Below are 27,235 nucleotides of genomic sequence, written 5' to 3'. Positions count from 1 at the left end.
ACTCTATTTTTTTTCCAAATTAGCTGTCCTGGCTACACATATACTTGCTTAGGCAATGCACTGGAACATCTTACAATAGTAATAAGGCTTGATCCATGTAGGAGTCTTTCCATTCCTTTATACAGGATCTGGATCGGGCTTTTAAAGCCACAGTCACATCATAGGGTTTATTTATAGTAGGTACTAGAACTACTGGCATGAAAAATGTGTCAGGCTGGTCCTTAACCACTGCTGGTGTTTTACTATGATTTAAAAAGAAAAAAATGCTTTCATGTTTACTTTTTAGTCATAAGAAAATATTGCTTAATATGACCTGATTTTTTTTTTCTTATGTATTTGTATTTGCACAGTTAAAATCTGGAAATGCAACAGCTACAGCTGATTTGTTAAAGTTCAGAAGTGAGCTTCTAATAATCTGCTTGGATCTTTTAAATATTTAATAGTTTCAAATTTAGGAAGTTATACTGATATAAGGGGAAAGAAAGAAAAAAAAAAAAAAAGGCAAGACTACTGAGTTGCTTTGGGAGCTGCACTGCAAACACTTGCTATGTGCTGTGGTGTCTACTGGGGGCTCTGCCTGGTAGATCCATGCTCCCATCTGGGATGTTGTTTGCACAGAAATGTGCCCATGGGTGTTTAGGCTTTGAATTATCCTTTCTAAACAAATGGAAATGAGGACCCATGGGGCTGAAGCAGCACCCGCTGAGGTTTCTGCCTATCTTTTTGAAGGCTGTGCTTTTTGGCCCCTGGTCTTGCAGAGTTACTCTCAATGTCTGTTTTTATATATGTGGGCTCATGTGCCTTATCTGCTAGGATAATATCTGATCTCATAGAGTTTGTTTGACATTAGGAATCCAAATAACACACTGTTTCACGAATAACATCCCTTTTGTAATGCCTTTCTAAGCAAAACATGGAATACAAGTCATAAATAAAGGAATGGATGCATTTGAGGAGTAGAAGACAAACACTAGAAATATCAAAACTGCTCCATTTGCAGTAAGAGTTCTCCTCCTCTCCCCAGTCAAGCATTACGACTGCTATTCACCATGAGAGGCAGAGGTAGGATAGATCGCAAGGACTTAATGAGTCTTGCTTGTAGCCCTATGGTAGGTGTACAAAGGGAGCACAGCGAAAAAACACTCAAATCTATTTAAAGGCAGTCTAATTTCAGAACAGCTCCTCCAGTGAAAGATATATAATCCAGCAGATATGATTACACAGTGTTTCTTCCCCTTTTTGCTTGTAAAAGCTCTGCTGGTAAGATAGATTTTTTGGAAGATCACTGTTTTCAAGTAGAGGTTTAATAAAAGGCATACAGCAGCCAAAATCTGTTGCTAGGTACTAGATAAATGCATCTATTCGTAGCCCAGGTCTGGTGCTAGATGTAATAGCTTTTGATAAACAAATTAATCTAACTTGTGCTGGAAAGTGCACTTCTAAAAAGATACTTTTATCTAATGAAGTAGGTGGAGTTTTCTGCCAACTTAGGTTTTCTCTGCTTTGTGGCCAAAGTTTCTTCACCCCATGTCAGGATGAGCCAGGTGAGCTGGTTTATCAGGGCAAGGAATAGGGGAGTGGAAGCAGGGATCTGTACTCCCTGCATTTCATGGAGAAAATGAAAAAAAAAAAAAAGAAATTTATTTTTTGATGCTTGCATTCATTTTATTCTGCTCCCATGAGAACCCTTGACCAGAGTGAAGAGTTGGTCTTCGCTCTTGGCTGCTGACACAGTTGGTCTTCCTCAGGCTTATTAAGGAAAATGTCACTGAAGCAAGAGTTTTTAATCCTCTGGTTTAACAAGGAAATACTCGTGTATATAACTCCCTCTAGTAGAAATATGTCAATACCAAATGTATTTACTGTATGTATTTATGGTGCTTAGGGAGACTATTTTTTATACTAATCTAATATTAAACTTCTTAAGGTCTGGTTTAGTGTATCTTCAGAGAAGCATGCGCATTACATTTTCCCATTCACTGTATGTATGTTTTTGATGCCTGCATGAATTAATTCTTCCTTGGATGAAACTGGGAAGGCTGTGGAGAACAGAACAATTGCTCCCAGACCAATATACCTGGGAATCCTTTCTACTCCTTCCAGAGGGGATTAATGGATTCAAGGAATGCCAGCCCTTCTGATCCTCCTTTTGCAGGGGATTTCTGCAGTTAAAGCATGTGAGCGGGTATTTGGCTGCAGTGGCTGCACCAGAGAAAGGCAGGAGGATGTATGTGTGCATTTATGTGCAAGGTGATGGTTGTGGATCAGCTCAAGGATCAAGGTGCTTAAGAATTATCACTAAAGTGGAAAATTTACTTGAGGTAAATGACATTTTTATTATGCTCCCTGGGTATCTGTTGTGCCTGTTATGTCCAAAGGCATAGTTGGTATTAAAGCATTCCCAGCTTCAGCTAAAACTAACTGTTAGAATTCTATGTTTGTAAAAAGTTAATTTTAAAAGTTAATTTTCCCTCTTTCTTGTATGCAAAATACTCTGGTAATGATCAAACTCTGAATCTGGTTCACCCACCTCTAGAGTACCTCTAGCTTCTGCTGTTCAGGCAGCTTTGGTTATCCTTTAGGACAGAGCAAACTTTGGGGACTTTACTCCGCACAGCTACCTACCACATTACTTCTTTCATTTTTGCATTTTATGGCTTGTGTAGATTCCTCAAACTTCTGTCTTTGTGCTTGGAGTCAATATTAACAGAATCTGAACGTGTAAGTCATCATCGTGCGGTCATCAGTGTATGTCTTGGGAAAAAGTCAGGTATCTGTTCCTCTATCTGCTTGTTTAGGTCATCATTAACAATAAAGACAGGGATTTAAACCATACATTGTAATGGTACAGCTTCTGCTGAAGTCATTGCTAACCTCTTCCTGGTTCAGACCAGGGAAAGAGGCGATAGCAGAATATCTGCTTTATATATCACAAGAGATATTCCATCCCATTAAAAAGAAAAATTGCAGTCTGGCATAATGAACAATATTGTACAAGGGACTGTGTACAGAGAGCACAACTAAATACTGTGAATCACCAGAAGGTTTCAGATAGTGTCCTTGGCGTTTCAGAGTGCTAGTGCTGAACTGCAGGGCTAAGGCTCGTATTTATCTGTCTTGGGCCACCACCGTTACCTGAGGGCTTGTTGACTGCTGCAGGAAGCGCCCTGGCTAAGGACGAGGGAGTTGGGTTCAGCTGGGTGCAGAGTTCTGTCTCAGGAAAGTTTAATCTCCATGTACTGAACTTTTAACTTTAATTATTGTGCCTGTGATGCAGGCTTACATCAACAGTGGGGCAATTCAGGCTAAGAAGTAGAATATGTAGGCATGAAGCGATAAAGACGTGTACTAAAACCCTCTAAATGGCCTTACTTAAAGGAGGTCTCACTGGTGATGATATATATCATAGTAAGTAGATTAGTATCCATCTTTAACACATTAAAAATACAGTGGAGATATTACATGCAGCACTATACAAAAAGTATATACACAATGTACTGTACAGACATTCTTGCCAAAGGTTTGCTGAGATGTGTTGCAGGATGTCTAGGAGAAGCCCCCCTTTCTCTGATGCTCTTTCCAGCTACTGAAAAATAGCAGTATGAGAAAGGAAAGGTTTGGTAGCTTGCTTTATCTCCTCCAGATATGAAGCTGCTGCAAAATGTTTGCCTGTAAGGACATACTTAATTTTGCAATTGAGTGAACTGACTTCTTGCTTTAGTGCCTCACACATATTACCTGGGTGGATCTTCCGAAAGCAGCAGTAACTCTTAATGTTGCCTGAACACAGGCTTCAAACATTATGTCGTCTTGAAACATTTTCAGTTCTATGTCTCACTGTGTTGCTTAATTAGAGAAGTGACTCCAGTTGGTGAAGTGAAACAATCTCTCTCTTCTGTAATGAGAGGAAAACTCGGTCTCAGTGTTTCTCTACAATCATTTCCTGCAAGGGGAAAATATTTGTTTAAGAAACTTGCTGCTTAACAAGCAAATTTAATTAAGAGTTTTGCAATTCTGTGGGTGTGAGCAAGTGAAAATATCAAAGTGGTGTTTTTTAATATAGATTGTAGATGAATCAGTCCGTTCCCCTTCTCTCCTTGGTAACGCTAATTGTTTTTCTACAGCACAGTCCCTGAATCTCTTGCAGTCTTCACATAAATAACAGAAGATTCATTCTCTCTGGAAGATGATTCCCACCAAGATGAAGTACTTTTGGAAATGTGTTTTGTGTATTTAAGATCCTTCGGTGTACGGGCACCTCCTTTTTGTCTTTTCTTTTATGGTTGCGTGACGTGATGCAGCTGCCAGTTCCCCTACTTTGGATTTGGTTATCTGTAGACTTTTCTATTTTTTATGTCATTATAAGTCATTTCCTTTCAACTATAAACTTTGGAGAGAAATTAAAAACTTAAGCAAATTCTTTACTCCAATATCTAAAAAAAAAACCCACTGATTTAAATTTTACTATGTCAGTTCTTCAGTCACCTTTAAAGATCTTATGATCCTCTTCAAACAAAGTCCAACTATTAGCATGATTGATTAACAGTATGAATTAATAAGGTGCTGGAGTATGGAAACATGCCCATCTTTTATTACTGGGTGACATATACGGCTGTAGGTACTACCTGCATTTGTATATATATGTCTTTTACTTGATACTCCTGTTTTAGAAGAAGTTCTTGATTGTATTATTTTAGTAATACCATGATCTATAGAAACATCTGACTAGGTGTCTTTAGCAGTCTCTTGTCATTGAATTTGGTGTCTGACTGCATGAATTACTCTTGAATATCTTCAGGTAGCTGAATTCAATAAACTTTTCTTATTCGTTTAGCTTTCAACCTTCCGTATAGCTGGAAAAAGTTGGATGTAAACAGAGCCAGATCTCATGGAAAAATAGAATGAGAAAATAACAAAAGGAAAGGGTGAAAAGGTGAGGTTAGTAGCAGATCTTTTAATTACCTGACTGGTAAAATTTCGAGCTATTAGAAAGAAGGACATCTCTCACAGAAAAAAATGCCTTTAGAGGAAAAAGCTGAAAAATGTGATCCCGATTACTGCAAGGTGTCTGCTTTCTTTTAGTCTTGACAGCAATTTCGCCAATAAAAAGCAAATGCAGACGCCAGGAAGCCCTCTGCTGCCCCTTTCCTGGGAAGGAATGACTCCTTCCTCCTCCAGCAGAGTATCTGAGCTCAAGCACTTTGCATATGTCAAGCATTACTGCAGTATATTACCAATGTAATGGCACAGAGGCATGAATAAAACTATCATAATAACTGGAATAGAAATATCGGTCATCTTATTTGCTGTCCAGCTGAAAGTTATGGCTTGTTTTAATCCTCCTGGCCCCCAGAATTTTTACTGCCACCTGACAAAGATGTCCTCGGAGTGCACTTTGCAGTGCTGCTAACGGCACCGCAGCCGTCGCGGGGTGAAGGACGATGCAGAGAGCTCTGCTTCCATACCCACTCTGGGGAGGGAGTTTTGTGCTATGACTTGATGGATAAAAGCCAAGCAGAGGGCTCTCGCTGCTGACACTGCCCTCCAGGACAGGCAGACTTCTCTGAATGGTGCAAGTGATACAGAAAGCACCGCGCTCCTCTGTGCTGGGGACTACACCGTGTTTGGCTGCCGTGGCTTACCAAAAAAAGTCCCCTTGATATATGAATCTTCTAAGTATTTCACCAACTCCTCTAAAGCCACATGTTATTGAAATAGTTAATTTAACTTGAAAGAAAATCATTAAAGTGGAATTATAAAAGAAAAACATATCAAAAGGGGAAAAGTAATCAGTATTTTTGCTCTTTTGGAAATAAATGTGTTCTTATTACCTACGTACTAGTTTGTCCAGTATCTGCTATGCATGCATCAGCTCAGGTGGATTCATGGTCCCCTTAAGTGATGGGCGCTCTGCAGGGGGATCAGGATCTGCTCCTCCCCGAGCCCCGTGCCCAGTGCTGGGCTTCTCCTCCACTCTCTTGCTTGCAGTATATTTGCAGCATGTGCTTCTGTCTCACAAGTGATTATTTCCCCAAACGGCTTTATTAAATTCTATCTCTGAACTGCAGTAGTTTAAAGAGGATGAATGTTCTCCGATATTACCTCTGCTGCAAGAACACAGGAAATTCTGATGCCTAGGATGGTTAAAGATGGGGGATACTTGCCCCAACCTAGATGTCCAAGTAGAACAAGGCCTCTACTCTCAACTGGAGTAGCTGTTTTCTTCCTTTGTGGGGAGCAGGAAACCTTCTGTTTGCTGTTCCTTCTCAGGAGGAAAGCAAAGTTGATCCAGTGCAGGTAAGAACATTAGTATTGTTTATTGATTTTGACCCTTAGAGAAAATGCTGCAGCATAAAAAACGAATGTGTGTATTCTGTGTCGATGGAATATGTGTGTATTTATTTGTACAGGGCACAGAAATGTATATCTACATATTAGTTGTGTAACAGAGATTGAATGTCTATCTTTAGATACTTTGCTATCTGTGATTTCCAGTGGCCAAATGTATTTTCCAAGGCATAGCAAGCTATCTCCAAGAGCTCAGATTTAGCAACTTCAGCAGTGTCAATAAATGAGCGTCGTTGCTCCTGGGAATGTTGGGACTAGAAGAGCACGTTGGGTAAATGGATGCAAATTTACAAATTTTGCTGCCTTTTTAATTTCTTTAAATAGAAAAGTAATTCCAGGGCTTATGAAAAGAGCTAATACTTGCGGCAGTATCCTGCAGTGGGTGTGAGGGAGATGATGGAAGCAGTTTGCTGGGCTCTCAGCAATCAGTGTGGAAGAAAACAGCAATTTAACTTGTGCCGTTGGCCAGTCCCCACAAATCTGTTAGCAGTATGTTAGAGAAGTGTGGATATGATGTGGGGTTGTTGCCTTAATAGCAAATTGCTTCTCTGACACCAAGCGGACTCGCATGAGTGAGGTGATCCAAAGTGCAGAAGAGATGAGAACAGATCCTAAATTCCCATGTTTGCTTATTGCATCTCACATAATACTGTATAAATTATTTGCCTTTCTTTTTTTCTAGTTCCCCAAGGTGTTGTAATAGGGGAGGGTCTGTTTTGAGGTAATACATTAATGGTGTCACTGTAGGAGCTGCTGTCCTGCTCTGACAGCTTGTGTTCTAGTATCCAGAGATACAGTGGCTTCTACATTAAAGTATTTAAATCAAGATTGCACGTCTGCTGGAAAAGACAGCCCAATGGGAAATTACAGGCTTCCTGCAGGAACTGCACGTTAAAATCCTATCATCCCTGCTCTGAAGGAATTCAGGGCAGGAGACCATAATGGGCCCTTCTGGCCTAGAAATTGCTGAATCCGCCATGTATAATGAGCACAATTTATTCTATTTACATCAGTCCTGAGTGTCCAACGTTTATGTAGTTTGGAAACACAATAATTTGGAAGACAAAATCCACTTTGTGCACTGCGGACTAGTCTGTGGAACCTCTAAGTGGCTTCCCTGCAGCGACTGCAATTTCAACCAGAGAGTGAGAATAAAGTTGATGTTTAGAACAACTAAAAGTGATTTGCATTTGGGGAAAATTGCAACATTTTATAATCGTGCTTCAATTTGGCAGTACAAGAATTTTTTTTTTTTTTTTGCAAGTGAAAAATAATAGGACAGAATCTGTTCGAAAAATACATTATCAGAACAATGTTTAATAAATACTGGAAATGAAGTAAACAGACAACTTTCATGTAGTAAGTACTTAATGTACTAAATTAAGTACTTAATGTTCTTCTAAAGCGAAATATCCAATATGAAAATATTGGAAGTATTATATAGAAATTCTGCCAACCTAACAGTCGCATGAAAACCAATTTCATTTCAGTAAATGCTGTTGGATCAGCCCATCTTATATGCCCAGTAATACGCCTTTGGTGATGGAGCTAGAGGAGGAATAGGAAGGATGTTTCTGGATCTATTTATTCTGATCACTGTAGATTATGAGCACTGCCTATATAATAATTATTTTTCACCTTCCATCTATTCTTCTTTTTTAATCTGTGTCTTTCTCCCTCCTGCCCAGTGTATTTCTGCTGCCACTGTCTGTCCATCTCTCGCTCTGGCTGTGTATACAGTGTTGCTGCCACCTCTACTCTCAGGTGCAAAAGTATGAGATGCTCCAAAAAAGATGTGTGAAATTTTTAAATATGCACTTTCTAAGCATCTAAAAGTGTTACTGAACAAATATTTGTCTGTGTTTACTCATTAAGCTAGAAATTAAATGATGAGACAACACTGTAGCCACTTTGACTTACGGGGAACCAGCAGCTATTTGATGAAGTCCGTAATAAAGTCAATAATAATGTTAATCTGAAAAGGGCAAGTAATTCAAAAGCAAAAACAGAAGTGAATTGCCTGAATGATGTGATCTGAAGTTGCTAGCTTGTATAATTCCCAGGAATGATCAGTAGGATAAATTTGGAGTCCTAATTTGAATATTCAGTCTTTGACGCTAATGCATGACTCATGTGCAGCGCCAAGTCCTATTGTTTGTTTTAGACATTGCACCTGGAACAGGTCTGTGCTCCTCTGTTTGCAGGGAGCAGGCAATCAAATTGCCACCAGATGTTCACACTATTAAAGAACAGTTGTTAGCTTGCAAAAAAAGTGCCATTGTTCAACCTTTCCGGGCTTTTTTTCCCCCTCTTGTTGTAATATTGCAGTTCAGCTACCTTTGATTCTAAATTAAAATAATTGTGCAGATTAGCTGCACAAGATGTCCCTAGCTGAAGTGTCACCTTTGTAATTTTGAGGGAAGTAAAATAAAGCACATGAAAGTAATGGTAGGATAGAAACTTAACTGCTTATCTCTCCCTTTGAAACTAGGACTTCAAGTCTGAGCTGGGCCAAGTAGGTTGGCAAGTGCTCCAAAACACCAGCAGGAAGGTCTCCAAACGGTGCTGGGAAGCAACTTGCATCAAAGGGTTCAGCATAAGGGTTTGAGTTACAGGACTACGTTTTCTCTTTGTGCCCTAATGACAGGACTGGGTTTTTTGGATGGCATTTCACCCTCCAGACCAGTGGAGGGTGAAATTTCTGTAGAGCTTGTGCCAAACATGATGGCAGGAACAGGATGGGATGGGACCAGCAGCACCTAGATGTACACCGTCCTGGGGACGGGGACTTTGCTGCCCTGCGGTACCATCTGTGGACCGGAGTAATTCCATGTCCAGTCTGGAAAATGACACCCACATGGCAGGAACGTCAGTGCAGCTTCTGCCAGCGCTCGCAAACGTTAGTGCCAAATCTGTGTTTTCTGTATCCATGCTCATTAGAGACCAAACGCTCACCCTTTAATTTTCAAATTACTGAGCACGAGTATTTCTCAAGGACACCAGTGGTGCTGGAAAACAACGTTTGTCTGAAAGCAAGTGCTCTGCCAAGCACTTTTATGTTGCAAACTAGACCTAGGATTGAGTACTCCTGGGCAAATTTTTCAATGGTGCACGTGTTTTCTAGGTGTCTTATTTCTATTCAAAACCTAGGTTTAATGGAAATAATGTAAAGTAGTATTTTAGATTCACTAAAGGATGCAAACTAAATCACTAAGCAATGCACTAAACAATGCCTTCATATGATTTAGGTGTTTCTGCTTGCATGATATTTTTCAAGTACTAATGATCTTCGTTTAATCAATGTTTTCCTTGTAAATCAGAATGAGGCATCTGATATTTTGCAAAGCACAAGCTGAATAATTAAGTGTGAACAGAAAATTGCCTACCTTTTGTTTATTTTAATAATAACTTTGAATATTTTGTTTATCTTTTGATAGCATATAATAAAAAAGCAAGTCTTGTCAATCAGGGCAGGACTGTGACATTTCTGTGACATTTAGCAGCATCTGCTAAATTCTGGACCCACTGCTCTGTGAAGCAAGGCTTTTATTAACTCAGTGGAGTCAGGTTTTTAAACAGAAATGTCTAAACTCTAGCAAAGCTGTAGGAAGTGAATGGAAGTGCATGGTAAAATGGGGATGTATGGTAAACATCTTGCTAAAAGGGGCTGAAAGGAAATGCAGTAACAGCTTATTGAATCTTTTCCACCTACTGCCATTCCGAAGAAAATTTATTCATAAGAGAAACGTTTATATTGTACACAAATATTTTAATTTATTATTGAAAATAGTTTTTTTTTTTAATAATTGTCAGAGGATTAATAGCTGCAAAATAAGTCTTATTGTTATCTGGAAGCATATTTCAGAGTATATTTCTAGTAAGTAAGTAATTTCTAGTAAGATCATAAACCTTTTCCTATTACCCAATAGCTAGCAGATATTTGCTACCAGAACTACACACAATGTAGTTAAAAAAAAAAAAAAAAATAGACAGAGAGAGGATTGGCTTTTGCAGACAATTAGCAATCTTTTTCACTTCGCAGTCTCCATCTCAAAGGGTATATGTTATCACCATCCAATTGATACATGTAGGGGTAATACTAAACAGGTGACTCTGCAGATATCTCACAGTTTTAATTGCCTGTTACATTCTGCATCCTCTTCCCACAGCCAAATCATCTGTCTGTGATGGTGACAAAAGAGCCTGGACCATTTGCGGAGGAGATTGAAATCTGCGGTGTCTCAATAATGGGAAAAGCAGTAGAAAGCCATTCAAATTAGCCTTGACAGAATTAAATAGTCTCCTGGTGATTTGCACTAGGAGATAATAATTGCTGATAATGCACTCCAAAAGATACTCAAGAGATCTGTTTTTCTTTCATTATTCTCTCCCTTTATTGACCGCAGGTCAAGGGTCAGGACATAAACCTGTTGGTTTCAAGGGAGAGTTTGCTTCTGTTCTGCTAATGATTTGCTAATGTTTGCCTGTGCTTTGCTAATGAAGTATTATTTTTTAATGTTGCAGTTTTATAATAGGAAGGCCAGGAGTGATAAATTTTGTGATTGCTGTTTTCATTATAGTAGAAAGCTTATTCTGAGGAAGTGAATAATCATTACAAATTAAGGAAACTGGAGCACTAACTGGAATGTTATTTGCCACCATCTTACTCTAAAAATTGGTATTTAATTGGATTGATATAAATTTTCATTCTGGGGCATAATATTGTCCTCTAGTTTCATTGAGTGAAACAGAGTTGTGATGCATTGGTAACAGATAGTCCAGTCTTGGATAAGACATATGGTAAGATCTGGACAGTGCTAATTTGATTGTGTACCTACATTTATTTTTCCTTTCAAGTGCCTATGGATACTTATTTTTCAGAAACCCATCTACAAGCTTTTTCTGTAGCAAATAATCTGACTCTGCTGTTCCTTATCCTCCCTTTGTGCATAGGGTCCCAATGTATAGATAAAAACAGATTGTTAAAAGAATACTGCCCCTTCCTCTGTTTTTTTTTTTTTTTTTTTTTTCCCCTGATGCTGATTTGCTGTTAAATGAGTAACAGATAAATTGGAACGGATTAATAGATTCAAGTCTATTTTAAAACTATGGAATCATGTTCAGTGTTCCTGTGTAGAGGGAAATGAGTATCACACATATTTTCCTCCTAGTAATAACAAATACGTATGAAGATTTGTACGTTTAAAAAAGTGGAGTGGGGAAAGGGTAAGGAGGGATGGCAGAAATAATCAAATCTTGTGTTTTAGTCCATCAGCTGATTGCCAGTTGGGTTAGGTAGCTCTTCCCATTTATGCTAGTGCACAGTTAGATCTTGTTACTCTAGTAACGAGACTAGTAATCTTTAGTTAAAGTTTTCATTTGTCTTTATTCATTTGCTACTTTTGTAATGCTTTGTCTGGGTCTATTTTAATAGTGAAGGAGACTTTCTGTGTTTCTTGTAGGAGATTAATTATAACCTAACTACTATTTTTCTTCAACTTTTCTTCATTATCAGACACCTCTTCAAGTGGTGTAACTGTTCCAACAGTATCTATGTGAAAGGAAACTGAGACCTTCATGTGTTGAGACACAAGAGTAACTGGGACCCCTGAAAGTCTGGCTTGAGTTGAGTATACTTGGAATCTGATGGCAAGATTGGAAGTAAGGAAAGAAAACTGGAAAGATTTTTAGTGTATGGACCTTCTTTCTTGGGCAAAGATAGCATGGGGCTTGTCACAGTGAGACAGCTGGTAGGAGCAGCACTAGCTGTGCTCTCAACAACCTTTTTTCAAATAGAGAATCTTTCAGACAGTGAAAGATTCATTCTCTAAAAAGCTACCATTTAAAACTAGAATAAAACATTAGTTTAGAATAAAACTAAAAGCAGAATATTTTTTCCATGGAAATACTACTAACAAGAAGCTAATCTTGCAGAGAAGTGGTGGAAGTGTGGCGCAGCAGAAATGTGATGTCCGTGGCATATTGAAATTTTGTCTGTATCTGTAATATCTTTCTAAATGACTATTTTATTTAATTATCAAACACTTAATTAGACAAAGATTTGTCTAGCACCTCCTGTTCATTAAATCAGAAAGCATTCTCTATTTTAATTAGCATGACATTTTCTATAATCAATTTAATGAAATGCCATCTGCAGTTCTAATAATATTGTATACAGCAAAGGCTGATTGACATATGTGTTGACAGCAAGATATCAACCTTCTCTTATGTTCTTAATAATAATAAAAAAATAAAAGTAAAATATAAAGGGAAGAAGATTCCTGACACTACTTGTGTGTGCTGCAAATAATTTTATTTGAACAAACAAAAACTCAACAAATATGAAATTTAGGGGAATTAATAATAGGAATTAAGGGGGACAAAAATGCTTCAGACTTCTGCAATGTCCATTTTTTTTTGTAATGAGGAGAGGTTGGAATGTGATTGCTTGAAGAACTTCAGTCCCTAGTGCTTTCTCTGCTCTTGTAGACATCTATCTTAGGCTAAGATTTATGGTGCTTTGTACAAACCAGTACATAAAGCCAGGAATGAGCTGTCTGTGCTCTGGATTTACAAATCAATTTTTTCTTCCAACTATTCAATTGCAATATTAATAAATTCTAATACAATATTGAGCCACCTCCTAACAAGTTGAAAATATCACGTTGTCATTGGAGTTGATGGATCCAAATAAATTTGCATCAGGAGTTATGTTGAAATACATCTTGTTACTAACAAATGATCCAGATATACCAGAATGCTTTTATTTTGTAAACAGTTTTAACAGTATTATCTTATTAGCAGTAATAAGAATTTTATAGGAAATATACACTGTTTTCTCTCAAAGGAGATGACACCTTTGACTCCCATACTCTTTTTCACTATTAGCATCTTCAAAGGTTTTTGAAGGTTATATCAGACGTGGTGGAAATGTAGATTTACGAGCCAGAGAGATTTTGGTTTTCTGATAAGTTTGGGTTAATATGACTATGAAAGGCTACAGGAAGAGTACGGTGTGAAAGGTATGCATTAGGTTAACAGCCTCCCAAGTGGAATAGAATAATAGAGCAATATTCAGTGGAATAACAATATTCAATGGTATAAACTTGCTGAAAGAAATGCAACACTAGCCTGAAATTCAGCGTGAGCAGGGTGTTTGGAAGCTCATATCCAGGAATCTCCCAGCTCCTGTGTGTTTTTATGCATCAAAACTACCGCTAAATTTTTGTAAATGCTCTAAGCAGGGTAGGTTCATGCTTTTATGCTTTATCTGGGAATCTCCACTTACCACTGAAGCTGTTGCATCTGCAAGAATAGGTCCCACAGTATAACACTGAGGAGCTTCAACAGAGCAACACTGAGGACTTTGCCTCCAAGCTTAATACTTAGTCAGCTAGTCATATCTTGTATCTCTGCTGGTCTGGGATCTCTTGTCATGTAGTCCAGGTCTAGAGTCCTGAAGAAATGTCAAAACATTTCCCATCACATGTTTTCATTTGCATTTAGGACATGACTGTTTTTTCCTTGGTTCTCCCAGCTGAAATTTGCAGTTAGCTATTCTCTCCTAACAGTTTATGACAGATGGAGGATCTCTTAAATTCTTTAAAAAATTGCTGCTTTTATTTGTTCATCAGCCTGGAGCTTTTTGTGTCATACACAGGCCAGAATAAAGAGATACAACTAATAAAAGAAGAGAACTTCTAAGTACTAAAAAGTTGGCTCAATATTAAGATGTAAATGAACAGGGCACTGGACTAAATCTCAACTGATTAGATTTTCTCATCATGCTCTTGATATCTGATGTGACCTGATGCAGATCGCTGTAGCTTTGTGTTTATCTGCTTTATTTGTGACCTTCTGTATTTTGCTTTGAATTTTGTTTTGAATTTTGTTTTGAATTTCTCTGAACAGGAAACTCTGATGCATAATCCAGCCTCTAGCACAACAGAGGCATACATCTGGAAAATGAAACAAGGGAAAGGTTGGGTTTTGAGGAAGTAGTTGCCCTTCTTAATTGCATCCTTGTAAAATAATATGCAGTTACTATCTGTGTGTTTTTTTTTTTCTTTTCAAGTTGTCGAAGTAACAATTAATGTTAATTTGTGAAACACTGGTAAAGAGAATAAAAAGCCACACAATAGACTAACATCACACAACTCTTGTTTGAAATAATTGCGCGATTTATTTGGCAAAATAATTACAATCTAGATGCTGATTCTCATAGCCTTCCTTACAGATGTAGTCATTAAGAATTATAGAGGATGGTTCTGAACATTAGTAAATTATTCAGTGTTTGGAACATGGACATTTAGCCATATATCAGTAGGTTTGCTTTGGAGTGTATAAGAACTTGCCCTTTTACCCTAGCCCATGTAATTTAAATTACAGAAGGAGTTGCTTAAGTTCAGTGACATGTGAAAATGGAGATTATATCCATCAAAAAACCCATCACCGCTCAGTATCCTGCTTTCAGAATGCTAAAGGCTGTATAGTTACAGGCCAAATTCTTTCACTAGTGTTATTCAAGGCTTCATTTTTAATGATAGCAGCGTAATTCAGAGTGGGATTTGGTTCATCTTTTTTTTTCCCAACCAGCACATTGTTATAATTAAAAGGGCTTGAACTTTTTTAGATCCTGTGACTGTGTGTGATTTCAGGTGAGGCTAGTTGAAGCGATAGGTGCTGCAAATAAATTCTGTGCCAATTAGGACAAGGCAAAGCACTGTCAGCTCAATATATGAAGGTAAAGAAGTTATTGCAGAATTGCCAAGGATGGACATCAAAGATCTTTTTCATTTCCAAATGAACACAGGTACCAAACACACCTTATTTGAACACCTTCTAATATACTTCTTCTTAAAGTCAATACTGATGCCAGTTCCTGAGCTGTCAGTCTTGCCTTGGGCTGTGCTGAGAGTCTAAGTAGGAGCTCCCCAAACACATCTCTTGCTGGGAGGATGGCTACAGCTTGTCACTGCTCTTCACACAAGTATTTTTAAAACGTCCTCTAAGCAATACTTGAGGACGAACGGATATGAGAATAGCTCTTCAGTATTTTTCCCTTGGGCTCTTCCCTTTCCTCACTCAAATTGAAGAGGGCTTCAGGGGAAGGGATGCTGCTCATCATATCAGCAGAGTGCAGGAGCTGTGGGGATGCTGTGAGCAGTCTTGGACCCTCTGCACTCCGGGCGGAGTGGGGATGGGTTAGGAAAGAAAGTTTAGGCACCAACTCAGCCTTGACATCTCCTGCAGGGCAGCTGAACTGCGAAACAGACTGATGAATTTGGTGCTTTCTTGTTGAAGATACTCTTAGAGACTCTCCGTGCTCCTGGGAGCACCCGAGAAGAAGACTGAGAAGCTTCAGGTCCTTTAGGCTGGATTAGGAAAGAAATTCCAGAGCAGCTATAGAAAGAATAGGGATATCTCCTATCCCTATCCTATCCCCCAGAGATATCATATCACCTGATAGAACCAGTAGTATGTTCGTGCTTATGTATATGTGTGTGTGTATATATATATATATTTATTATATGTATACATGAACTGATAATAATAGGTAATGGGAAATCTGAACAGAGTCTGCAAAGGAAAAGGGAAAAAATATTAAAAGTTAGTCAAATGGAGTGACTGTAATTCCTTTAAGAAAAAACACTTGAAAACATATCAGACCTGCAATGTGATAAATTGATTATGAGTTGTGAATCCTGCAAGAGTTTAATCAGATGTATATAATACTATCTTTACTACTGCCTGTTTTTATATTGCTGTTTTATAATTTACTTGTTTGTAGTTTTGCATGAATTTTAAAGTACCACTTTTTGTAGTGCACAGTTGAGTGTTTTTGCTTACATAAAAGAAGGTTTTGCTCCATTTATCAGAAATGCAAGAGATTATCAAATAGCTTTTAGAAAGTGTTTTATATGTGAAAATTTTCTATTTACCTAGATATTTTTGGTGCAAACATAGAATGAAGAAGTAGAATTTTTGTATTCCAAATTTTTCATATAGAGACAGGTCAAGTGAGGAAGAGTGCTACCTTTTAAAATCATATAGTAATATGGATGTGAATATAGACATTTTAACCTCATGATGCAGCTAACTGATTTCTGTGAGCAGATATAATATTTACTTTGCTGATTTGGGTGACATTACTCATAGAAGAGTTTTTTTGTTTGTTTGTTTTAAAAAAGTGCATCTTCATTTACTTGCTGCATTCTTTGTGAAAACCAAAGAAGTTGCAGAGATCCTGTTCAGAAGCTGGTTTGGCTAATGGAGCCATAAATCCCCTAGGGAGTTTCCATAGGAGTCAGCCTTAGAAATAAACTGAAAATAAGATGGAATAAATTTTGAAAAACTGTTGAATTATCTAGTTTATTACCTTATGCAGATATTCTTTAACTTTGTGAATCGGTTTTCTAACAAAACAGTGAGTTCAGTGAGTTTAGTTAAACTAGATGTTGCAGTCCTGATGAAAACCCTTACGTAGCAGTACAAGCAGTGAACAGGAATGACAGGCTGGGGTGCCTGGATTTGGAAAGCCCTTCCTGCACCATCCTTGTGTGTGGACTGAACCATGCGCTGCAGATGGAGGCAGCAGGAGGAAGGCAGAGGATTAGTCCTTGCATGTGTCTGGGGAAAAATTATTGTTCTGGAAGGTGTGGAATTTACATGCTGTTCCTTTGAGCATCGTGCTAGGCACACATCCAAGAGGACTCACGGAACGAGGTTGTCGCACTCACCAACCCCAGTGTCCCGGCTGCAGCTGAGATCAATATTTGATAATTTGTAGTGGAGTAGAAGGCACAAACAGAAGATGAATTATGAATCATAAGGAAAAATAAATATCCCTTGATGCCCTAGGCAGTCCACTAAAGAAAAAAAAAAAGCAACCCAAAGTTTGAGGGGTTTATTAAAATTGCCTTAACAGAGCTACAGAAGAGAGTCTTATTGTAGGCAGTGCAGACATTCCAGTATTCCCATGGATGCATCACTGAAGTGGATGAAGGAATGAGCAGAGGGAGTTAAATTCACGTATTCCAGGCGAGGAGAGATGACAGCAACCTCTCAGCTGAACCTTTTACATCTTTACTCCCATTCAGCCTAACATCATTTTCCTCATAGAGATCCAAGGCATACCTTTAAAGAAATGATTCCCAGGACAGGCAATTCTCTCATCTCCTTTGCTGGATTCTTCCATATCCCACAACCATCCATCGTCATCCTCTCCTTAATTGTATGTGAGTGTGTATATATATATGTGTGTGTGTGTGTGTATGTATATATGACCTAGAGGTCTTTGAACTTAGCCTGAATAATTTTAGCTATTCCAACCTTGCATTGTAATGTTTACCTTCTGATCCCAAGTAATATTGAGGCTTTCTTAGCACTCAGTTTTACCCATTTCATGCTCTTCTCACATCATGCTCTCCAAAGACTGCCCATGTTGTAATAGTGGCAGTCCTACCAGTGGAGCGAGGACACAAGACCACCCCGCTCTTTTTACTGGTGATCCTGTTTTGAACAGTCGCCTCAACCCTTTCTGCTATGGTATTTCCTTGAGAGCTCATAGGAAGCTATTCCTTTATATAAGCCCATAAACTTTTCTCTCTATTCTCCCTTCCAATTACAATCTCTCATCTACAGTTATGATCAGCTAGGTAGAGACAGATTGCTTGGTACCTTGTCTTTCTCATTATTTTTCTTAGAAATACCATTTTTAATCTCTCTAATGTGTTTCCTGTTAATCCTCTATGATGTAAACTCTGGAACGCAAAGTCACGGGGTAATAAATCAAATGCCTCCAAGAAATCCCAATATACAGTTTCAGCATAAGTTGCCTTTATCAACCATAACTCTATCAAACTTTGTTTGACAAGATCTATGTTCTCTAAAATGCTGAAGGGTATTAATTATATTGCTAGCTGTATTTTGTAGGTAGAATCCCAGATTTACTGTAACACTATTTTATTTGGGAGTGATGTCAGAGTAACTTATTTGTAGGTCCTCAGCTGTCATCTTTCACCCATACATTAGATGTATGGAATTATATTAACAGTCCTCCAAGGCTCTAGAGTTTCTCAAGTTTTCTGAAACTTGGGAATCATAGAATAGAATGGGAACTACTACAAGTAGGAAACTACCAGTCTCTTTAAAGACTTTTTATTTGGGTGTATGTCATCCCTGGCAGCTGACTTGAGGCTTCCTCATGTTCTCCTTTATTCAGTGTTTTTTATTTTAGTGACATCCTTAGAAGGGATGGATAACATGGCTCTTCAAATTCCAGAAACACACAGTCAATAAATATCTATACCTTTTCCAACTAATTCTTTAAAAATTAACCACCTACATTTAGTGCTGGGATTTGTACCTTGCCAAGGTTTATTAAATTGCTACTACTGTTATCTTCTAAATTTATTGTTTTCTTGTCCATGTGTTATCCTTGTTTCAAATTAGACCAGAATTTCTAATGGAGTAGGAATGCTGCTTTGGTGAATGGGTTTGTTAGCTGGGAGAGATTCCTGAGCATCATTGGGAGAAAAAAAAAAAAAGATCAGTCAGGTGTGTGAAAGGACAATATTAAGGACTTATTCACTGTAGCTTACACAAATTGAAACAAAAATGTATATTTATGGCACTCACATCTGAGCTACCAATAAAAAAAAAAATTCATTATGTTGAGTAGCCATCAACTAATTACCCATTATCCAGCCTGAGAAGAGCTCTTCATCACACAGAAAACTATTGACTGGAATGAGACTTCATTATAAGTTGTTGTGATTACTTTTAAGACCTATTTAAGTTTGGAACTTGATGTAAATTTTACCCGAGAATCTGCATGTATTTTTACAAGCAATCATTTAATTCATGCATTTCAGGAGTTAACTACTGCATCCAACATACAGGTGAAAGCCTGGCTTCATGGAGAGATGTAATTGCTCTCTTTTTGAAGAGGTCTGATTTTTGGTTTTCTCTTCTAATCATTAGAATAAAATATTCTTCCAACTTGAGAACAAAGACTTAAATTTATGTCTTAAGGCTTTAATAATGTTTCACTTTATTTGCTGCTCTAAAAGTTGTTTCATGCATATGCACTTCATCCTAAACCCTATTATCGGGTGTTTTACTGTTGGTCCTACCAGTAAACTTATGAGAAATGTCTTCATGGAGGTGAAATTGTCTTGTTTGCCTTTGCCAATGCTAAAAGCCGTCTTGGCCAAATGCACGTGGCGTGCAGGACAACCAAAAAAGTAGATCATTGAAAAGGATTTATATTCTGATATTACGTTTGGATTTGGGTAAAGAATTAGTTGAGACTGTGGTCCAAAAATATATTGGGCAGGGATCTGTACAAGCCGAGAGCATGGACATAACTGTTGATGGTTGCTGATGTCTGTGGCATAAAGCACCTGTGCTGGCACATCATTTTGACACTTACTGATTGATTAATAATTTGGGGAAAATTTGGGGGTTTTGTATAATACTGATTAACACTGTGGTACTGCTGCCTTGGGATTTTTCAATGCATACAAAAAAGGGTATTTTAGAAAATATCAAAAAGAAAAACACAAAATAAAATTGCCAAATCTTTAATGTCCTGAAGCATATTTTATAATAGCATAACCTTTTCCTCCTTTCTCTCTTTGCTTTCTACTCCATAAAATTCAGGGATCTACAATACTTTTCTCAGACATTACTGGGGATTAGTAAAATTCTTTTGTGTTTTCTTAAGATTAATCCAGAACCTTCCATATACTTTCTGTCTTTTTATGACAAAATAGTTTCACTTGATTAAACAAAATTCTCTAACCTGGTTTTAAATAAAACCAAGGAATCAGCGCTCAATCTCTTCCTAATAATAGTGGGACATTTGAAACCAAAATGGTTAGTTGCATGGACTTATGTGTTTATTGTGGATTTCTTAGAAAACATATTGGTGCCAACAGATACAAAGCCCTTTTCTTGTTTTCTTGGCAACCACAATCAATTTTGTAATTTGTATTTTTCTTCATTTCCTTTTTTTTTGTGTGTGTGTGTTATGGAAACATGATTCAGGTAAGGAAAAAAAAGTGACAGAATTCACCCTGCAGTGTTTTTAACATCTCCCAAATAGATCTATGGAGCTTTAATCCTCCTCTATTAACATAAAGCAGATTACCTGACTATTGGGCATACTGCGGTCCAGCACTAACCACACAGTGCACAGGCTCTCTTAAGATATAGTCGGTACCTACCTCTGGTCATACAGTTAGCAGAGCTAGGGACTGGTGCTGATGTCTCGTTAGAAGAGTTGCTAAGAAGGTGTGTGAAGATGAGTGCCTGGCAAAACCCTTCTGCTCAGTGGACAGCGCTTTCTTGTAGTAGGTGTACTTGGACCTCAAGGTCTTGATGCAAAAGGAAGATGCTCCAGGAGAGAGTTCTGATGCACCAGATGTCCTGTTGTTTACTGCAATGCTACTGGGTACCCTCTTGCCACAGAAGTTGTTCCCATTTAAATGCAATCCTGGTTTTGAGGTGAACATTCTATATGGAATAAACTGGTATTCTTGAAGCTCAGGAAATAAATCAACAAAACTGGATATTGTGGGTGCAAAACTTCTCAGTCATTTTTGGTCATTTTAGTAAGCTATTTTAGTGTTTGTTTGTTTGTTTTCTTTTTTTCTACAGATGTTGTTTAAATACTGAATGTATTTCCTAACTGTCAATGCCTTTGTTGTTGCAGATACAGAAGTCGTGTATAAAAATAGGAATGGACATGTTATTGAGCTGAATGTAGAAACAAATACAACCACATTATTATTGGAAAATACAACTTTTGTAAGTAATATATATTATTTTCTTATTTAAAGTATGTCACTTCTCAGTGGAAGTCTGCCAACATGTTTACCTGTATCAGCAGAGATGAAATATAATGCAGAAAATATGTTTATAACCTAGATTATATATAAATGCAAAGTATAATCCATTCTTCTGTCAGTGCAATATTCCCAACTGAAGTTATTTGTCATTTCATTCAACCTATCTGTAAATAACCAAGATGTTGGAGGATATATTGTTGGCAGCAGTCCATGCTTTGTTCAGGCCATTTGAAGGCTCACTCCTGGCATACGCGCTAGTGAATCTAGCCGATGTCTGTTATAATAAGAGGTTTCATTAAATGGGGGGAATACTATTTTAAATGTTGAGAATTTTTTCCTATTTTAATCAAAATCTCTCAAAAAGGAGAATATGAGGAAACGGGGTCAAGAGTGTTTTAAAATTGTATTAAGATTTTTGTTTAGAAAAATAAACAAATTTATAAAGAGAAAATATATCTTTTAGTCCTACTAGTTTCCTGCTTACCTGTTCTTCAGAAATGCTCATTCAGAAATGTTTGAAACTTAGTCTACATTTTTGCTTGTTTTGCTTAGTGCTGTTATTCTCTGTGAATCTTCTTATATCCTGCCCCGTAAGTCTCATTTATCAGAGTTTTCTAGCATAAATGCTGCTTATCAGTCTTTTCTCTTAAGTACCCCATACAGACCTCTGGCTATTGCATATTCCCACCTATCTTTCTGTGTGAGTGTGTGTGTGAGTGGCTCAGCAGAGGAGTAATGGTGTCAGACCCACGGGTCACCTTTGGTGTACAGCTTGATTGCGAGCAGCTATTTGGACGTTTCTGTCCGTAAAACTTGGCTTGTATGGCAAGACTCAGGCTTCCTCTTGGATGAATGCATCTCCTTTTGGCTATAAGTGTTAGGCTCGTGCAGGAGGTGTCGAGGGCAGTGCAGCAGGACAAGCTTTTCAGACCATAGGCTAAAGCAGTTATGCCGGGGGAGGATAGAGCAACGATGGAATTTGTCCCTCTGCAAGGAAAATTGCTTTTCTCTGGGCTTTCTTTAGAAGTAACCAATTCATCCATAAGGCACAGCTGCTTACATGGAATGAGATGAAAAAGCTGCAAACAGAGCAAAAGTCTCAGGAAGACTGTGGCATGTGTTTGGCAGAGATGGAAAAGGTTGCTGTGCCCGAGTCTCTGCCACAAATCCTATCAGGAGAGCCTAGCATTCTAGACTCAGGCTCTTTGGCTGAAAGTAGAAGATGTCCCATTCTTCTAAGTGCCTTTGTCCCCAAATCCATGCTGCCAAATGTGCTTCATCCAAAGTTAGGCACCTGGATCGTTAATCAGACGTTCTCCCCGCTCAATGTCACATCTGCTTAATCACTGGTGCATAATTAGAGCGGTGCTGGTTTAATGACTCTGCAGAGCTGTCTTATATTAATAAAAAATATAACAGCTCCAAGATAGGCTGTGGTGATGCAAGTTCCCTCAAAGAGTTTTAGTCATGGAAGAGTCACCTTTAGAGGAGAGTTATTAGTCTCCTTTGAATATCCCCTCTCCCATTTACCGCACCGCTCTAGCAGCCAACAGCAGTGGCAAAGTTTTTCTTAGCAATGTTGATAATTGTCCATTGAAAATTAAACTACCGTGATAAAGTCTGCATGCAGAGACTAGTGGTTGGTAATGGCTCTTTGTCGCTGCCGGTTGGGCTGTATTCGAACCAGCGGCTTAGAAGTGATTTGCTTTTCTTTCCTCCTCGCTAATCCCCTGGAGCAGCCTGCTGCAGGGCGCGCATCGCTGCTTGTATTTTGCATCTCAGAGTGTGCTTGGCCAAAGGCATTTCTTCTATCTTTTTCTGCTATGCTCCCTTTTTATATGAGCATCAGCCCAAAAAGCTGTAGTTTTGTTAAAAATGGATGTGTTGTATATAAAAGATTTCCTAAAAATAGCTGGGTTTTAACTCATGACCTGGAAAGAAGAAAAGCTACTGTTTTGTTACTTTCAGGTGACCATTTCTCTTTCGTAGAGAACTGTCTGTCCAAAGTTCCGAGGTTAATTTTTTTTTCCAGTTTCACCAGGATTTATTCACATGGTGGAAGAAGTGGTTGCATTTCAGTCTAATTAAGCCATTTGTCCTCTTCAAATGGAATCCTTTTCTGTAAACACCCTATTAGTAAAACAATCTAGACTTTATATAATTAAGCTATTAGCAAAGCAATCTAATGGATAACAGAATACAATGATGTAAGAGACAACAGTAGCTTTTAAAGCACCAAGAATAGCTATTAGCATCTCTGGAGGTCATGGTTTAAAGTCATGTTTCTAAGCAATAACTATCCTCTGAATTTATTTGTGTAGCGCATGTTATTTAAGCTGCCTAATAAATAGTTAATATTCTAAGGCAGTGGTACAGAAATGTTAACAGCTGGAGGCTGGGCGACTTCCTTATCAAATGGAGCCAAAAAAAGCCCTAGACATTAATCACTGTGTGGCATCCTGATGCTTGCGACGCTGCCTCGATAGGCGATTACAATATGTTCTCACTCGCAGCCGAGGTGCCTGTCACTGTGATGGGCAGTGACCAGGTATTCAGCGTATAGCTGCACTTTACTACATGTCACAGTCCTCAAATAAATTAACGTTATAGCAACTTTATGAGAGTAATTTTAGTATTAGTTTTCTTATGGCTTTTGCAAATCACTTACTAGATAAATAGGCAGTGACTAAGGGCAGGTTGTGGTTCTTGCACAGCGTAGCCACCTGATGAGCTGTGCTGGAGAGCAGGTTTAGAGGTCTGGCTGGCTGGGCCCTTATCAGCCGACTAGCTCAGCCTCCCTGCTTGGTTTAAGCCCCAAGCAAAATAAAAAGGGAAATTCAGAGGTGAGGCAAAACATATGTAAGGATGGTGTGTTCTTGTATAACGCTGTGCGTATTGTAACCTCTGAAAGGGGTCAGTAGAGATTTTGCCTTGATTTTTTCCTCTAAAAAAAGCAATAGCTATGCAAAAAGCAATAGCTATAATTTGTTAGCCATCAGTCTCCGGTTTTGTGCTAGATGGTATAGAAAAAAATCACAGATGTCATGCATGCACTTGATCCTGGGTCAGCAGCACAGCTGGCATGGCTCCTTAAACATTCCTCCCATCCCAGATGATAGGATATCACAGATCGAGAGGTTCCCGATTGGTATGTAATGCCATACTTTACACATCTGATGGGATTCACTTAGGAAATGTGGATTGTGGAGGAAGGCATTCACAAGAGCTTCCTCTGCTGTATGCCTTGGACTCTTCTCCACACCGGCAATCGCAGACCTGCTCTCCTCCATCATTTCCATGTCCTTCCAAGAAGGCTTTCCTTCCAAGCCCAGACAGAAGGTTCATTCTGGTCCACAGAAAACACATCTTAAGATGCCAACCTGATTCCAGGGGCTTGCCTGGAAGATGCTATGGAGGACGTTGCATTACTGTGTTCATGCGGGCCATCCTTCTCCTTCACCCTTCAAGGCTGGGGAGGGCAGGGTCACTTCTTGCTGCCGGCTAATTAGGGGACGTCATTAGCAGGGTGAGCAGAGCAGGAGCCCTGGCTCATGAATCATGATTAGGCTGTGACTGCCCAGCTGTGAAAACCCAACGGGGGCCTCTCAGGCAAGAGCAGGGAATTAAGGTCTTTGTCTGAACAGAGCCTTTGGCAGGGATTTTTTTTTTTGCTCTTTCACAGGTCATTCTTCATAAATAGCTCTTCCTGCCTAAATATCTCTTTTCATGATTTTATTTTTATTTTTTGTTTTTGCCCTCTCCATACCACACCCACTTCCTCTTCCGACAAGGAAGTTGGTGCCAGCATCTTCATGCAATTATGGTTCCTTTGGTGCTTAACGAGACTTTAAATGCTGGAGCAGTTTACGTGCTTGTGCTTTAACAGCCTTGCATGAGAGATTAATGGAAAGGTGAATAACGGTAAACACACTGAACAACATATAACCATATAAATAGTAGTAGTTGTGGCAATACTGGACTTCTTAACGATGTCCACATGTAGGCTGTTATGGACATCAAACGTTACCTCCTCCCTCGTGCTCCTCTGAAGGTGGAGTGATCCTCTCAGCAAAACCTTCTTGGCTGAGGGGTTTTTGTGAGTTAAGGTGCAGCCTGACAGACGGAGGGGCCACAGTGCTAGAAGTTTGTTGATGGACCTGCTTTCTGTCCAAGCAGAGGAGGTGTCCATGTACAGAGTGCTGCAGAGAGCACGCTGATCTGACAGGGAAGGGGCCATTGCAGAAAGCAGTTAGGGCTAACACCACCAAAGACAACAAATGTGAAGGATAAAATCCTGTGATTTATTGGCTAGAGGTTATTTTCCACTGGTACGGTGAGAGACTCGGGGAGATTCAGAGGTCTGCTCGTGCTTTGCATCCCACAGCTGATGTCGCGGGGCTGTATGAGGATGTGCAGCAGGGCTGGCGGGGTTGTGGGTTGTTTTTCTGAGAGCTGCCAGTACAGGACACCCCCTCCATGGCGTGTGGGTTAGTTTGGATCATGCTGTAGGTGATGGGTAGGGAACCTGGAGGTTAGAGCTAAGCATTCCCACAGTTTGGGACCTGCTCTCAGTGCTCCGGGTAGCCTGGGAAGTGGTGCAGGAAGGAAGGTGACTTAGGACGTTCCTCAGCATGCTAATTACGGTACATTTCCCTAATTACAGCCTGGCTACTTTCTCAGAACTCCTGTGTTTTAGTCCTGTGCTATAGTGTTTGCTCTTGGGCTCTTGCGTGCTCCCTATTCTGATCTCCCCATGGTTCTATTCCCCTTTCCCTGGTAGCAGAGCACCTAAATCTCCAAGAGCCAGTGATGCGCAATGAAACTTAATTACCAAATACCCCATGATTTTGTGGCTGATGCATCCCTGCCCATCTTATCCCTCTTACGCACTGTTTGGCTGCCGCATTTAGTTAAAATGCTTGTGCAGATGTAGGTAGGCGATACAGAGCTTGGTGTAATTAGCTAAGTAACAGTATTCCTAACAGGTTTAAAGTGGTGGTCTAGAAATAGATTTGAGTCTTGAAATATTTTATCCTTGATGAATGACAGAAGGACTAAAAGCCTAAATATGTGTAAAGTGGCTATTAAACAATAATTAGAGAAGGATAATAACGTCAGTCTGGCAGATGGAAGTCTGCACAGAAGTAAAAGTTAGGAAATTGGAATAGGAGGAGGGGTAAAATCAAAGAAGAAAAACGCCAAACAAGTAGGTTAAGTAAACTGCTTAGAAGTGGAAATTTCCTCTACTTAATCGTCTTGAACTATAATTTATTATTTCACTTTAAACTATCCCATTGAAACTATAAAAAAGGCACTAAAATGTGTTTGACAGGATAAGGATGCTTTCCGATAGCTGTGGGCTAGACTATCTCACAGTTCATTTCCATCTGTCTGCTCTATCGTATGGGTTTGAAAGGCTGCAAATCAGGCACCAATTTAAATATAATGGCAAGGAAAATTCACCAACATTTTCTAGAGGGTGAAAATATTGAGCTAGGACCTCAGGACCAAGGTTTAGGAAAACAAGAACTGAAGGGGAGCTGGTGCCCTCAGGAAAAGAACCAAACTCTACCACGCAAGGCTCTTCTTTCAAAGAACCTATAAATGTAGTGTTTAATATGGTTAAATCTAATTATACACTCAGTGGGGGGTTTGTTTGGGTGAGAAATGCAAAATCAGACCTCGGAGCTTGTGTTTATGACTAGAAAAAGTGATGTCAAACTCAGCCACATAGGTAAAACTGACAACAGATTTGTGAATTAAGACCAGAAGACAGTGTACTGGTATTTAAAAAGCTGTGCTTTGGCTCCTCATTATGCAACTGTGTGAAACGCAACTATTTTAAGGATAAGAACAGTTTATCTTGTCAAATCTGTTTTCTGCTTGAATGCTGCTGATCGTTATCATAGGGATGTGAGATGTTGATGTGGCCAGATACATAAAGAAGTTCTGTATCTTCTTCCTTCCCTTCTGCCTTTCCTCTTTGCTCATTCCAGGGAGGACAGGGGCATGCACCATTGCACAGGGAGCAT

At 38.9% G+C, this 27,235-nt stretch overlaps 1 protein-coding gene across 2 annotated transcripts in view; it reads left to right on the top strand.

The window, feature by feature from the left end:
* DPP10 (dipeptidyl peptidase like 10) overlaps positions 1-27,235 on the top strand; it is a 416,148-nt gene that overhangs the window by 274,600 nt on the left and 114,313 nt on the right. For both annotated transcript variants that reach the window (XM_088521794.1, XM_088521793.1), the window contains exon 4: positions 21,068-21,162. In XM_088521794.1, coding sequence (XP_088377920.1) covers positions 21,068-21,162 — 95 coding nt within the window. The remainder of the gene's footprint in view (positions 1-21,067; positions 21,163-27,235) is intronic.

This window comes from Tinamus guttatus, unplaced genomic scaffold (genome assembly GCF_059628265.1).
Source record: "Tinamus guttatus ecotype Peru unplaced genomic scaffold, ASM5962826v1 Tinamus_guttatus_pri_ptg000133l, whole genome shotgun sequence".
NCBI lineage: Eukaryota > Metazoa > Chordata > Aves > Tinamiformes > Tinamidae > Tinamus > Tinamus guttatus.
This window is presented reverse-complemented; position numbering and strand designations above follow the sequence as displayed.